The 15,910-nt window shown below is 42.6% G+C and overlaps 1 protein-coding gene across 1 annotated transcript in view; it reads left to right on the top strand.

Moving 5' to 3' along the window:
• The window catches only part of SEC24A (SEC24 homolog A, COPII coat complex component), a 446,244-nt gene that overhangs the window by 28,016 nt on the left and 402,318 nt on the right, over positions 1 to 15,910 (top strand). Inside the window, exon 2 of the mRNA XM_069199250.1 lies at positions 6,067 to 6,594. Within this exon, the coding sequence (XP_069055351.1) occupies positions 6,067 to 6,594 (528 nt within the window). The remainder of the gene's footprint in view (positions 1 to 6,066; positions 6,595 to 15,910) is intronic.

The following is a 15,910-nucleotide window of genomic DNA, read 5'->3' as shown; positions in this document are numbered from 1 at the left end:
GAGCAGGATGTACATCAGTGATATAAAGAGCTAGTATGTTAGCCAGCAGCAAATCGAGTTTCTAAAAGGGCACAGGAAGTTTTTTTACTTTTGTATTTAAAGAGATTGTCCACGTTCTGCTTTTAAAAACTGTTTTAGTGACTCTTAAAAGCACATCATAGTATAATCTTAAGCCACTTCTTAAAATGTAAAGTAGGAAATTAAAAATAAGGATGTGTACTGTACTTACTGGATGTTAGCCCAGGCAGTTATTCACCCACTTCGGAGATTCCAGCGTACCTTGAAGGTCACAGATTGAAATCCAGCTGCCCTAACATTGTGTTCTCATGAAATTCATAGGCCATGCACAGTGTGCTCTGGACAATAGCTCATTTATCGCACAGCAGAACCAGATATTCACTGAAAAATGTTTGTTAAAGGGAAGTTATGGACATTTATTTGCAGTGCAAAAGCATATGCACCTAAAAATAAAACAATTTTTATAAAAACAGGGGAAGTGGTTTCATGATTGAGAATCAAAAAGTCACTGAAATTCACCAGTTACTGTGGCCTGTGCAAACATATCTTGCCTCCTATTCTTGACTTCACACTTGATGTTACTGAAGACCTCATAGGTGGAATCGCTGTTCATTGAAACATGTCGAAGGTGGAGTGGACGGGTGGGTGACATCCATGTGAGGCTGTTCTGAAACCAGATTGTGCTGTTCAAATACTATCTAATATAATTTGTGGCTGACTGACCCCAGTGATCCTGGCCTTTCAAAGGCTACTGTGTCCTTAAAAAAAATAATAAAAAAAAATAAAAATGTTTCACCAGCAAACATATGGGTGCCCTAATATGTTCTGGAACCACTGGTCTGGTCTATCCTTGAGCCTTCTCTCATTCCTGCAGGCTTCTCATGTCTGTGTCCCAAACCTCCTGCCCTCCCAAAGATCTACATTTGTCCTGCAACCTTTCCTTTTCCCTCAGGTCTATCTGTGTAATTCTCTGTTCTAGACCTGCTGGTTTGCTGAGCCCTTTCCTTTTCCTCACCATTGTACCCTGAAAAGCAGCTCAGACCTTTGGTCAAATCAAATGTCCTTTCATCTTCTGGAATGTATTGTAAAAATAATGAAATCTGCATTTGAGGGAGTCTTTGTGTCTACTTGCCATTGTGCCGCTTATTTTGTTACTTTTATACATTTGAATAATGGAATACCATATATGGACCAGCACGTCTGAGATTAGTTTAGATGTTTCACTTTTTCAGTCAAGAAAATTACATCTAGAGAGTTAGTAGTTGTTACTTCTGCTCTCTCCAGGTTATGCCTCGTTGTAGACCTGCAGTTTTGCAGTAGGCACTTGAGAATGACTGGATAATGTTATATACGTAATAATTGCTGTATTGACATCTAGCAAATTTTCATGATATGCACCTTTGCCAAATGTAGCAGCATTTGTTTCTCATTCTTAATGGTTAGGATCGTGGGAACCCCTGTGAATGCTTGTAGTAACCAATTTTGAGCTGTGTTCTTTCAACAGAATCTCATATGTTTTTGTTTAGAAGAGTAGTCGTCCTTCTGTTAAGATGTTCTTTTTTTACATGGTTGTTACTTAATAGTAGAATGATTGGGAAGTGGTGTGGATGGTGTCTAATAGTGTTCTTAACGGTAATGTACGTACGAGTCAGACCAAATGCTAGGGCACTCATTGCCAGAATGAGAGTGTCGGTCTTGGAAGAGACATTGATATTGAGTGGTACGTGAGGAGACTCATGGTATGGTGGTGTCAGAGGGGGGTAGATAGCTGGGAGTAGGGAAAGCGATCGCAAAAGAAAACTTAGGTGTTGTAAGTTGTGCAGGTTTATTAGTTATAGTCATGATGATGGACTTTGAGAGGTAGTGGTCAGTCTTAGAAGTGGATGGTGGAGAAGAAGACCCGGCGAGGATATTGAAAGGAGGAGAGATGTGAGGAAAATGTGAGAGAGGTGCTTGAGAGCCAAGGGGGAGAGACGTAAGAGTTCGAGGGTGTGTTGTTAGGGTGCCGCTTGTGTTATTCCTTATGAGTCTGTTTGGATTTTAGGTGATAGAATGTTGGTCTGCATGCAAAGGTAGACTCTAGCCTTTGGGGGCAGAGAGATGTATCTCACTAGCATTATTACTTATTGCATTTGCTGGATTGCGAAGTGAACCGGAAGTGGTATTTCTATTTTGTATCCCATTCATGTGAGTGGGGTATTTCATGAATTTTTTTTATTGTTCTAGGTTGATATGATACACCTGTCCTAAGTGAGGATGAGGCTGATATTGTGAACAACTGCTTGCTGTCTAGGATTTTGGAGTTTTTTTTAATTTGCATTTAGGTTGCAACACATTCCACTGATGAGGCAATGAAGTTCTTTGGCCGGTGAATCACACGCTGCTAACTCTGTAGATTGATTGAAAGACTGGTTTGTAGCTTACTGCATGTGAAGGAGTGCATTGCTGTCGTGCGTGACCAGAATTGTGCTGTTAACCCATTTGTTGCTGTGTCTGGATGTGTAGCTGTGCAAGAGGAGTGAGACTGGACACTTTAACTTTTAACACATTGTTCTGTCTTTCTGGCCTGTGTGTGGGTTGCAAACGTGGTCTATCTCTATCATGTTTGTATTGTTCATTAGAGATTGTTAATCTTGAGCTGCAGTAGAGCCAGTTGAAATGCATTAGACAAAAGGTGTTTATGGTTTCATTTTATCAGAACACTCTTCTGTTGGTATCATATACTATCAAGAGTTAACAACCTACGTTTGCTGATGTCCAATGTGTCTCTTCATTCCTCCACGAACCCTGACAATCGTCAGTGCTGTTGTAGCTCTCTGCAATACTGGGTTAGCTTCTGTAGCTGGGTGAGAGGGGCGCAGCTCACCAGAGCCAAAATGTATCTACAGACTGTTAAGAAACTTAAATACTCTTAAGCCAACTGTATTTTAGGTCCGAAAAGTATTGAGACCGTCTTAAAATCCAAGACAACCCTAAGATGTAAATCCGAATTTTTTCCTGATTTTTAGGCAGATTTACAACTGTCTTAAGCCATGGATATTATTTGTTTTTTATATATATTTCCCTTGGCCGGTGGGGTTTCTGCCTCCGCCTTCGACATGAAAATCTAGGAAAGTACCTCCATTTCACAACTCTTAACAAATAGAAATGTTACGTTATATGGAAGCCACTATTTTGGCATTGATAAGGCAGAAGCGCCTGCGCCAAGAGCAGGCCTGCTTCAAGACTACTTGTCACAAAGCTCTTCAAAGCAAAGCAAACCTCTCTTTGTCACCTATGCACAGATAATATTGGTTTCTGTTAGTCGAACACACCTTATGACTTAATCGAAGCAGAAACTTTACGAACACTATGATGTATATAAACACTTTTTTGCTTATCTGCCAAATGCCCTCAAGGTTGTCTGACAGATTTGTATTGTAGTGTATTGCAGCATTTATAAAGTGCTTACTAGGGCACTTTTTGGGGCACTGAAGCCCCTGCCTACATCGGAAGTGAGCTATGCCGTGTGTGGTTGGAAAGTTGTTGTCTTTGTTTTTTGATCATATGTGGAAAGTGTTATTGTTATGTTATTATTTCTGGGACTCCGCACGCAGGAGTGTAGTGGTTGGTGTGGTGTGACCGATGGATGTGCCTTTAATGTTTTCAATATGCCAACAGCTTTAAACAGATCTGCAGGTCCCTTAATGGGATTTCTTATAATCATAGTTCACTTAGGTGGCTACTGTTCTGGATTGTCCAATCTGAAATGTTGTTTATAGTTTTGAGCTAGCATGGTTTAAGCGAGGGAAAAAAGCGTTAAAATCATCCCACATTGAGTGTTATTTGGAACGTAAAGAAGTGATCAGTAATGTATAGGTATTTGGGACTTGCCGTGGTGGGCTAGATTTAAGTCCTCCGATGGACCAGTAGTATGTGACTGATAACGTCAGTTTTTCCATTCCTGTTCATTTGGTAATGGTGATTGACAGACAGGCCATTTAACAGATACGTCTTTTGTCACTGTAAGAGGGGCTGGGTAAGATACAGTTGGCAGCTGACTGCTGAACGTCATTGTATTAGTGTTATTGTGTGCCCGAAATGTTGTACATGAATTACTAGGACTATGTAATAGCTAGGCAAACCATAGCTCAGCCCTTCTTAGTTTACCTGCATTTAGAAAGTAGTTTGCTGGTTGTGTTCATTACCTTTGTGTTGTAAGCTGATGATTCGTATAGAAGGTGCAGTTATTTTTTCCAGGCTATCTCCCAGGGATGTGGGATAATGTAGTTGTGTTGGAAATAGCTGTGTTTTCAACTGTCTTCTCAAGTGTATAGGCTCCTGAATGCTTTGATCCCTTAAATTTAACTTGCAGGTCTTTTCTTTGGTGGGTGGGGATCTTTGGACAGTGCAGATATCTTTAAACATTGTTCCAGCTATAGGCAGCCTGTACTTTTAGGCTATCGAGAAAGTTTTGGAGACCCTATATCGCACTTTTGCATTCACATATGGCATGTTAACATCTCGTCACTTTGCTCTAGAACCATATCACCTGTTCATGTGTCTTTCTGAACGTGTGATGACTCCTATGAGAGACTTAAATCGCTTAAAGCGTGCGTGAAAGGACGGGAAACATCAGTGGTGAAATGTAATGCCTTTGGACACAAGCAGTTACTGAAAGAAAGGAATTGTGTGTGGGCGGCAGTGGGAGCAGCGGCGATCCAAATGTAGTGGGCGTTTGAATGAGATTGTTGCATTTGGGATATAAAAGAGCCTGAGTGCAAAAACTCAAAAGTGACGAAGAATGATTCGTGTTAGTTCCGGTTTGCAGGTTGTGTAATTGTCTAACCCTAGCGCGCAGGGGAGCCTAGAACGTAACGGGGGGGTCAAGGAAGGTAAAGGCCTACATCCGAGCCTGCAAGTGTTGTCCTCGTGACTCTTCAGAGTAGGGTAAAGCTGGTAGTCTGTGTTTTCAGCTCGGAGTTAACAGTAATTGCATCCGATAGCAGGCATTTAAGCCCTAATTACTAGCTATTAATGACCATGAAAAAGGTTTTGACCACACTGCGTGTTTACGCTTAGTCACTGGGCTCCTGTCTCAATTCCAATCCCCCGTATCTCACCTACTGTGCGCGTTTTCCCTACTTGAAACAGGATTATAACATAATCGTTATCTCTGAAATTGGTATTGGAAAGTTTTTTTTTTCGTTGTAGTTTTTGTGGACTGCCGAACTCGAACCCACCTCCTGTATTTGTCCATGTGTAAGAATTTCATTCAAAGATACTTTTCAGTTTCGGATCTCCACTGTCTCCCCAATTGTCCTTTTATTTGGAATTGAGTTAGCTAAGTCCTTTTGATATAACTAAAATTTGATGTAGCATTTTTTTTTTACAGGGACTCCAGACGATCTAGATTGATTGGTCTTTCATTGTGTCAGCCACCATTTCTTCCATCCATTACAACATATACAATATGGGAAAGGCAGTCTCTGCCCACTGCAGCCTTTGGCGAACTTCGCGTGACTGCCCTTTCACACGGAGCACATCTTCCCACACATTAGTGCCAAAGACTGCTATGGCATGGGTCATTTTGATAAATATACTTCTGCTTTTAGCCACTTTTTTTTATTTTTTTAAGTTTGGACCCGGCAACTTCCACAAAAATAAAGTTTTGCAAAATTCATGGCAAAGCAAGCATTAATAAAGCCAAAAGGCAAGCGGCCATCAATAGACCTATTGGCTTTACCAACATTTGTTTAGATAAGTGTTCCTGTCCAAGGCCCATTTTTCTGGTTCTGTCTGCAATCAGCTTGCAGCAATCTATTGCTGAAGATCTTTTGTCTTAATTACAAGAAACCTACTTTCCTACCTCACTCGACAAATATTTTTATATTGAACGATATGTTGAAAATTAAACTTTTTTGGTCAATTAAATAGGCTCATTGTTTAGAATTGTGGTAACTTTTTATTTTTTTTTATTTTTATTTTTTACTTTTGTGTACATATGGTCATTTTTGTGATGATAAACTCTTTATGGTTAACATTCATGTTTTTGATTTCTCTTTTAAGGTCCTGTTCAGAATCCATTGATACATGCGCCACAAGTATCTACCGGACAAGGCTATAATTCTTCTTATCCAGGATCCTACACACATTTGTTACCTGCTAAAGTACCCTCTCAGCCATCCTCTGGACATTATATGTATGGTGGCCTTCCAAATGTTTCACAGGCCGGGAATTATCAGGGACCTGGTCAGACTCTTAATAGGGCCCCTATCGGGCCTGCTTTGACAACGCCTGTGCAGAACACAAGCTTTCTTCCCAGAATGCCTCCTCCACCTCCGAACTCTGCACCAGCGCCAAACATTGGTATTGCTCCAGGAGCTCATCCTTCACCCCATTCTAATTGGCAATATGGTGCTCCTCATATGAACCTCCCAGTGGGACCTCAGGCAAACCATGTGGCTCATCCAGCAGGAACAGTAGCATCCCAGACATCTTTTTCATCATCCTCTGGAAATACCAAACCACCTGCTTCTCATCCATATGTGACTTCTTCTGGTGGCACGCCTGTTCCAAACAGCTACACAAGTCCAGGTAAAGTAGGGTTTGTGGTTGCAGCACTTTGTTCCTCCAGAATGAGTGATAGACAAACATGTGTTGCTCGTTTCCAATATATGGTTGCTGTAAATATTGTTATGCACAAAATAATATTTGCATTTTAAATATTTGTTGTAAAGCTACCCCTTTCCCCCTTACTTTGTCCCTGTCTTTATTGATGGAGCAGTACAATTGGCTTCTCTTTCCTGTATCGGGCCTCAATCTGAGAGCACATTGATTGCAAATGTCTTCAATGAAGAATAGTATATTACATGTTTTTAATTCTAATTTTAAATGGGTTTTGCTCACGTAGGAAGGTACATGAAACACTTTGCATGTGTTCCAATGTAATGGTGTCGCCAGATCTAGTTTATTGGTTTATCTACATTTGTGTTTTTATTGGTATATTAGCTTTTTTTTTTGCAAAGTTTGGATTGTTCATTAAAACATAACTATTTTGTGTCCCTTGGTGAGACCCTACACTTTGTATCATCTGGCATAGAGAATGTGTGTGGAGAACTGATTTTGTCAGTCTTTATTAATTAGCTCTTCTCTGTATTCAGAGTGTACTACGTAGTTGACTATTCGCCACAAGAGATTGTCACTTTTGGTGCAAGTCTGAGGTATACTCTGTCATTCACAATGGGAGGTTCAGTGGTTTGGTCTTTTTAATGTAGATTTTACTTACAATATCTTCAGCGTAATTCAGATGTGGCAATCTAGAAGAAGCAAGTAACCCTAAACCATCCTTCCGGAAAATAGAATAATTTCTGTAGCAGAATAAGAAAGAAAATTACCTAATGACATCCATAAAGGTTGATTGTGATGTAGCATTAATGCCTGAATCACACATCTCCCACCCCCACTTCATTTACTCCTTCTGTGTGTAACTATGCATATGTTTACCAGGGAGTAGAGTGTTGACTATTGTGAACCAAAGACATGTAATGCCCATGAGCATTTGGGACAGTTGACTGCTCTGGATGGCTACCTCTTCAAGGACCAAAGATATTTACTCTGGAAAGGCACCTGACTCCAAATTTGTGGCAGTGTTAAAATGGAGTACCAGCCAACAGGCCAGCCGATTGTTCATCTTTCTAAGTGGGCTGTGGTCTTGTTTTCCTCCTCCCTCCTCATCTTATCCATATATGGCTATCCTTCTTTCTTTTCTGGATGGTTGCTATGTGTTTTTTATGCAAGTGAGTTCTGTTGCCACCTACAAGTTAACTCTTTGTCCACATTACATACGTCCGTTCTCTCTCCTCTTTCTCATTAATCAGGTTCACTTTTTCTCTGTCTCGTATTTAATACATGAACCACTTACATTTCCAAGAGTGTAGAAACATCCAATTTAAAGTGCAGTTTGGTGTATTGGTTCATTTTCCAGAAAAGCTAAGTATAGATTTGCCATTTGACTCTTGGCCCTTAACCCCACCAACCATCGTTTGAACCAACACTAACACATTAGACTTGGTATAGCGGATGTGAGCGGCATGCATATTTGTTCCAATATTTTTTCATAACGGCTTTAACGCTTGCATTACATTTCGTGAGCTCCTATGCGGAGCCCCAAAGACGCTCTGTGTAAGTTTTTTGGTTAAGTCTGCAGATTTAGGGTTCTTGTTCCCGTATGTATTGAATGCATAAGACACAAACTGCAGATGGTAATTTTCTTTGGAAAAATAACATAATTATCCAGTAAACTGATTTCTGTTGTGGAGAATCATTCACACAGTCTGTTTTGTTAATGTTTGATTGTGTGTTCTAGAGTTATGTTATCTCAACATTACAAACATTTTTCCTGTCACCCTTTATTTGCACAGGCAGAAAGTTGCGGGTTTTTATCTTCTTCTTCTTTTTTTTTTTTTTTTTTTTTTAACAAAAAGGTGAATGTTTCATGACTGTGCACCTTGCTTAGCTCTGCTTTTCTTCTCTTCTACCTACAACATACCCATCTTGGCTGCTTTAACTCGTTCCATGCTGAAGACTAAACGTTTCCGTAGTCTGACACAGTGTGCATGTGCTGAGGACAGAACCGTTCCGTCCTCTGCACATGCCTAGGAAATATCTCTTCTATTAACAGCAGAGGGATTTATTTTTTGCTAAAAACAGCCTTCGGAACTGGGAAAGAGCTTTCCCAGCTCTGGTTTTCAGTGAAATAACAATCTGCGCCCATGGCGCTCTGACGCCATTTCACTGAAAACCAAAGTGAAATGAGTCCATTGTCTCATTTTACTTCCAGTACTTAGGTGCTCGCGAGGATATCTCAGCCCCCACGCATGTAAGCAGACGGGAGCAGTGTCACTGGAAAGGGGGAGAATTTCCCTTCTGAAAACTAGACTACTAGGGGAGTCCAGGGTGGTGTGCTTCACATGCACCCCACACCATTTTCTAACCTCTAAATGTGCCTGAAGTCATGGATTTTCCCTACATTTCTGCGATGGAAACTTCCAAAATACTCAGGAATCCACAAAATTCCTCCCACCCAGCATTGCCCCATCTGAACCGATAAAAATTCTGTCCCACCTGTGTGGGTGGGCCTAATGCCACTGTCCGGAACAGACCCAACTGTGGTCAGCAGAACTCTCCATGCAGGGGCTTCACTTGTTCTTGGTTGGATTTGTTCCTGCCACGGCACTAGACCCAGCCACACAACTGGGGCAGGGTTTTTACTGACACAGGTGGGCATTTCTGGCTGATAGGATATTTTTGGATCTCTGCGTAATTCAGAAGTTTCCATCACAGGAATGTTAGGAAAATATTATTATTATTTTTTGTTGTTGTTGTAAATGTTTGAGGTTTGCAAGGGATTCTGGGTAAAAAAAAAAATGGAGCGAGAGCCACACAAGCCAGCCCACCCTGAATTTCTCTTGGTGTCTAGTTTTAAAAAATGTACAGGTTGGCTAGGTTTCCCTAGGTGCTAGCTGAGCTAGAGTCCACAATCTAGAGCTTACCTACATCAGAAAAGGAGGGTCCGTTTTAGTTGAAAAAATGTGCTTCCATGTTGCGTTTTAGCCCATTTCCTGTCACAGGCGCTAGGCCTAGTCACACAATTGAGGTACCATATTTATCGGGAGACTTCTGGGAGCATATAATAGTAGAACATTTGTTATTATCAATTAGCTTTTGCAGCATTTGTGCCTTTCAAATGAAAGCCAATGTATAAGAAATATGACATTTAGAAAAATATCCTCCAAATCATATGCTATAGACTTCACACCAGGTATATGAAAATAAACTGTATTGCGCATAAATTGTACATAAACTGTAGACCAACACGACATAAGTCAGTAATACTTTGGCAAACAGGCAATTGTCAAACCATCATGGGGAAACTAGAAAGAGAGATTCTCATATTGCCCGTGTTATGTCATACGCCATCACTCTGCAAACTGCACCATGTCATAACATTACAGTAATGCGAAAGGAGAAAGGTTTCTTTGTTACACCTGTCAAAAACACACCCTCTCTAAGCAGGCAGTGCTGATCCTGGAATATGCTTTTTGATATAACAAGGTAAAAAAACATTATAAACCAGGGCATAAAACACAGGGGCATTACAACAACGGAGTGAACTGCAGAATACCTAACAATCACCTCATAGCACCTCCTGCACGAAGGTCTCAACACGTCTGTGCTTTCTTTATAGGTTAAACGGTGGATTCCAGTCCACAACCTCAGGGCCAGGAGCTCCTGTGCTCCTATCACACAAGTTGAATTAATTTTCTTTTAGCGGGAAGGGGGTCTCACTAGAGGTTCCCGCCACATCCCAAGAATGGTTAAACAAATGCTGTGAAGGAATGGGAAATAACTGGGGGCATACACACTTCGGTGGCAGTGAATCCTCTCTGGGTTCCCCTCATATTGTGCTTCACCAGGCAGCTGTCTGTGCGGCTGCTCACTTCTGCGACATCCTCCCAAGCCGCTTGTCTCTTCTGGCCCCACTCAACCTTGTCTCTCATCACGACAGGGGCAGGCAGCACGATGGCGGGCCCCCCACATGCCCACATTTGAGGGGGTACGGGCTAATGCTCTTTTGATGGCCTGGGTTGCGGCGGTGTTCTTCAGACTCCACAAATAGATGCCTGCTTGTCCCCTGGGGACACCAGAGGGCGAGCGCCTCGTCTGTGCTTTATAAAACACTGCTGGCGCCACCCCGCCCTCCTCCTTCAGTGCAGCCCTCCTGGACGAATGGGACAACACAAAGCAGGGCAAACAGCCATAGGGACAGCAGGGGCCCTCACCACACACTCCCTGCAGGCTGAGGGCAACACTCACCATACTTTTCAGTAAAACAAGATTATATCGCTCACCACGTGCTCCGATGGCAGAGCCAGGGACAGCATGTGTGTCAGGGGAAATCCTCTGCTGACCCCCTGAGAGAGCACTGGGGGCACACAGAAACCAGGGACCGGGAGCAGGCCAGCCCTCCAGGGTCCTTGGAGTGAATTGGCAGTCCCCCTTGTGACTTAGCAGGCCACAAGTCAGCACAACAGCAGGACAGTTCTAATGGCAGTTCCTTTGAGCATGACAGTTCCTTCCAGCAGCATCTGGTGTCAAGTCCATGTAGTGTCTACAGACTTGGGATACAACTCCTGTACTTATACTTAATTTTTCTTTGATCTTAGGGGGCACTTCAAAAGACCTTTAGAAGTGCTCAACACCCCCTTTCAGTCCCAGCCCTGGCTCCAGACATCAGTAGGGGTAAATGAACCCTTAGTGTGAGGGCAGCCTATACAGATGTAAGTGCACCCCTTCTCAGTGCAGGAAGACCATTCAGTATGCAGATGTAATCCTGTTGCATCTCCACCCTCCCTGTGTGGTGGCTGTCTGGAAAGTATGCACAAAGCCCAGCTGTCACTCTACCCCAGACATTGATTGGAATCGGACTGTAAAGCACAAGAGTCATAAGCTCTGTGAAATGCTCACTTTTAAAAAGTTCTATTTCCCCAGTGGTAATACAAAATCCACCTAGACCAATATGCAGGATTTCTCACTACTGTTCCAAACATATTTCTCACTACTGTTCCAAACATACCAAACATGCCCACTCTACTTCTCATGGATCAGAAATTACCACTTAGACATATATAAGGGAATTCCTAATGCAAACATATGAGAGGGGCAGCGCTCACAGTTGTGAGAAACCAAATAGGCTGTTTGTCACCACCAGGCCAAACAATGAAGTTACATGTCCTTCCTTTTACCTACACAGCACCCTGCCCCAAGGACTACCTAGGGCCTACCTTAGGGGTGACTTATATGTAGTAAAGGGGGAGTTCCAGGCTTGGCAAGTAACTTTAGATGCCAAGGCAGTGTGGCAGTAAACTGCACATACAGGCCTTGAAGTGGCAGGCCTAAGACATGTTGGAAAGGCTACTTCTTTGGGTGGCTCAAGGTGCACTACAGGCCCACTAGTAGCATTTAATTTACAGGCCCTGGTTTATAGGATACTACTGTACATGGGACTTACAGGTAAATTAAATGTGCCAAGCAGGTGTAAGCCAGTCATACCAAGTTTAAAGGAAAGAGCATGTGCACTTTAGCACTGTTTAGCAGTGGTAAAGTGCCCAGAGTCCTAAAGCCACAAAAAGAGGGTGAGAAAAATAGGTGGAAAAGGCAAAAGGTTTGGGGCTAACCTTGCAGAAAGAGCCATTTCCAGCAGTGCTCAATGAAACCCATTTGCAGCTCTGTTGTTTGCTCTGGTTCCTTGGGTTCTTGGAGAACCTACAAACTCTATATATCCCCGCAACCAGAAGGGTCTAGCGGATGTGATGGTATATTGCTTTTGTGATTCTGCATCTTGACAAAACGTTACAGATGAGAGTAGGTTGAGGCACAAAAATAGGGAAATTAGGCTACGTTTCAGAAAAATGCTAAATCTGTGGTACAAAATTAGGTGTATTTGATTCAGATCTGCATGTTCCTGAAAGCTGGGAAGATGGTGACTTTAGTACAGCAAACCATTTGTGGATGCCATTTTTATGGGAAAACAGACACTTATCTGGAACACTCCTCTACTTTTCTAAAAAAATCAACATTTTGCTGTATTTTGTTTATTTTCTCTGTCCCCTCTATGGGAATCCACAAACCCTGGGCACCTTTAGAATCCCCAGGATGTTGGGGGGAAAAAAGGACGCAAAGGGTGGGAGGGGCATCAGCCTTGCAGTGAGGGGGTTAAAGGGTGTTTATTTGTAGTTTGTTTAAAAAATGCTGTGCCATGGTGCTTTTCAGCTCAGGACAACATGCCATCTAAAGAGAAGTTTTAGGAAGTTTAGAACGTATCCATTGTACCATCTTAGTAACTCGTAAGTTCTGGTTAAAGTTATCTACACAAAATATTTAGGTGCAGAAATTGTCCAGGGTTTTAAAAGTTACTTTTCAGTTTAATACATTTTACCTTTGCCGTAATCTGATCGGATCTCTTCACTTGCACCTAGTGACTCGGCTCAGACATTTAGTCCTCATAAGATAATGGCATCGTTCAGTTTAAGAGCACTTTTTTATATTTATGACACATTCTAAACTCTTGGTAGATTGAATTTGACCTGCTCAATACCATCTTCTACATCCTTTGCTTCCAACCATTCGAAGGATCCCAGGTCTAATAATATTGCATATGCTAAGTACCCAGTAGTTGACTGTACTCCTGTAGGCTATTATTACGGAACTCATTCTTGTAGTCATAGAAGCAAAGCATAGCTGCTGTGTTACAGTGAAACTCGACCAAATATCCCTGCTTGTGATGTTGGTGTGTAGTTTGAGTTTTGGTAATCTCTGCTAAGTCACCATTGACGTGAAATAAGTTCTTGTTCATGACTCAGTTCGTCACAGAGGTGCCCCATCTGTGAATACGTTTTCCCTAGAAACTACTTAGGAATTTAGTGAGCCTTATGGTAACTTAGGGGCTATACTGTGCCATGTAGGAGTCTCACTAACTAACAAATAACCTAGAATATCCATTGTGTTGTACCTGGCTTTTTGACAGGGACATCCCCAAACTTTTTGCCTCCTTCCTCCTATTTTTTCTGACCTGTTGTTTTTGGCATTTGACCTCTAGGCACTTTACCACTGCCAACCAGTCCTAAAGTGCATATGCTCTCTTTGTAAATTGTACTATTGATTGGTTTATCCATGATTGGCTATTTAATTTACTTATAAGTCCCTAGTAGAGTGCACTATATGTGCCTAGGGCCTGTAGATTAAATGCTGCTAGTGGGCCTGCAGCACTGGTTGTGCCACCCACTTCAGTAGCCCCTTAACCTTGTCTCATGCCTGCCATTGCAAGGCCTGTGTGTGCAGTTTCACTGCCACCTCGACTTGGCATTTAAAAGTACTTGCCAAGCCTAGAACTCCCCTTTTTCTACATATAAGTCATCCCTAATGTGTGCCCTAGGTAACCCCTAGAGCAGGGTGCTGTGTGGGTAAAAGGCAGGACATGTACCTGTGTAGTTATATGTCCTGGTAGTGTAAAACTCCTAAATTAGTTTTTACACTACTGTGAGGCCTGCTCCCTTCATAGGCTAACATTGGAGCTGCCCTCATACACTGTTGAAGTGGCAGCTGCTGATCTGAAAGGAGCAGGAAGGTCATATTTAGTATGGCCAGAATGGTAATATAAAGTCCTGCTGACTGGTGAAGTCGGATTTAATATTACTATTCTAGAAATGCCACTTTTAGAAATTGAGCATTTCTTTGCACTTAAATCTTTCTGTTCCCTTCAATCCATGTCTGGCTAGGTTTAGTTGACAGCTCCTTGTGCATTCACTCAGACACACCCCAAACACAGGGTACTCAGCCTCACTTGCATACATCTGCATTTTGAATGGGTCTTCCTGGGCTGGGAGGGTGGAGGGCCTGCCCTCACACAAAGGACTGCCACACCCCCTACTGGGACTCTGGCAGACAGGATTGAACTGAAAGGGGGTTTGGTGCATTTCTTAGACACTCTTTTTAGTCACCCCCACTTCAAAGGCACAACTTAGTATAAAACAGGGCCTCTGCCCTACCTCATCAGACACTAGCTGGAGAAGAAACCTGAACCAGAAACTACATCCTGCCAAGAACTACTGCCTGGCTGCTCAAAGGACTCACCTGTCTGCTTTTCTACAAAGGACTGCTGCCTTGCTGTTGGCCTGCTGCCTTGCTGAATTCTTGTCTGGCTGTAAAAGTGCTCTCCAAGGGCTTGGATAGAGCTTGCCTCCTGTTCCCTGAAGTCTCAGGACCAAAAAGACTTCTCTCTTTCACTTGGACGCTTCGTGCGCCGAAATTTTCGACGCACAGCTTGTTCCACGGTGAGAAAAACGCCGCACACCAACGCTGATCGACGCCACGCCTTCGGGACGACCAGAACTTCGACGCACGGCCTCGGAAGGACAACGCCGCCTCACTTCCAGAGGAGAAATCGACGCGACGCCTGCCGTGAGATCGAAACTTTGACGCACAGCCCCACGGAACGACGCGCAGCCTTAAAACAAGCAGGAAAATCCACGCACAGACCAAGGACATCTGGTAATCCCTGCGACCCATAGAAGGAGACGGTCCGCGTGCCGGAAAACGTTGCACGTCTTCCCCGAGTGAAAAATAACGATGCAAGTCCATGTGTGAAAGGGCGCAACCGACTCACACACCATTTTTCCTCCCGTAGAACGAAGCACGTCTCCCTGCGTGAAAAATAACGACGCAAGTCCGTCTGTGAAGGGGCGTAACCGACGCACACACCATTTGTCCACGCATCTCCTCTTCTGCGGCCCTTTGCGGAGATTTTCCACCAGAAACCAGGTACTTTGTGCTTGAAAGAAACTTTGTTTGCTTTATAAAGACTTAAGACACTTTATATCACTTTTCAGTTATATCTTTACAAATTCATATTGCATCTTTGATCGTTTTGAACTGCAAATACCCAGATAAATATTATATATTTTTCTAAACTCTGTGTGGTGTATTTTTGTGGTGTTATATTATGGTATTGTATGATTTATTGTACAAATGCTTTACACATTGCCTTCTAAGTTAAGCCTGACTGCTCGTGCCAAGTTACCAGAGGGTGGGCACAGGCTGATTTTGGATTGTGTGTGACTTACCCTGACTAGAGTGAGGGCTCTTGCTTGGACAGAGGGCAACCTGACTGCCAACCAAAAACCCAATTTCTAACACATCGTAATTCTATTAAATGCATCACCATTGTTGATGACAATGCATCTTAGCATGGCAATAGTATGCTAGCTTTGAACCATTTTTATGTGCTGAACTTAAGTTACCAAACCTAATTAAGTTATTGGAGCTAGCTTCCATCTAATTTTGTGCTTTAGGG

Source organism: Pleurodeles waltl, chromosome 7 (assembly GCF_031143425.1).
Source record: "Pleurodeles waltl isolate 20211129_DDA chromosome 7, aPleWal1.hap1.20221129, whole genome shotgun sequence".
In the NCBI taxonomy this organism is placed as follows: domain Eukaryota; kingdom Metazoa; phylum Chordata; class Amphibia; order Caudata; family Salamandridae; genus Pleurodeles; species Pleurodeles waltl.
This window is presented reverse-complemented; position numbering and strand designations above follow the sequence as displayed.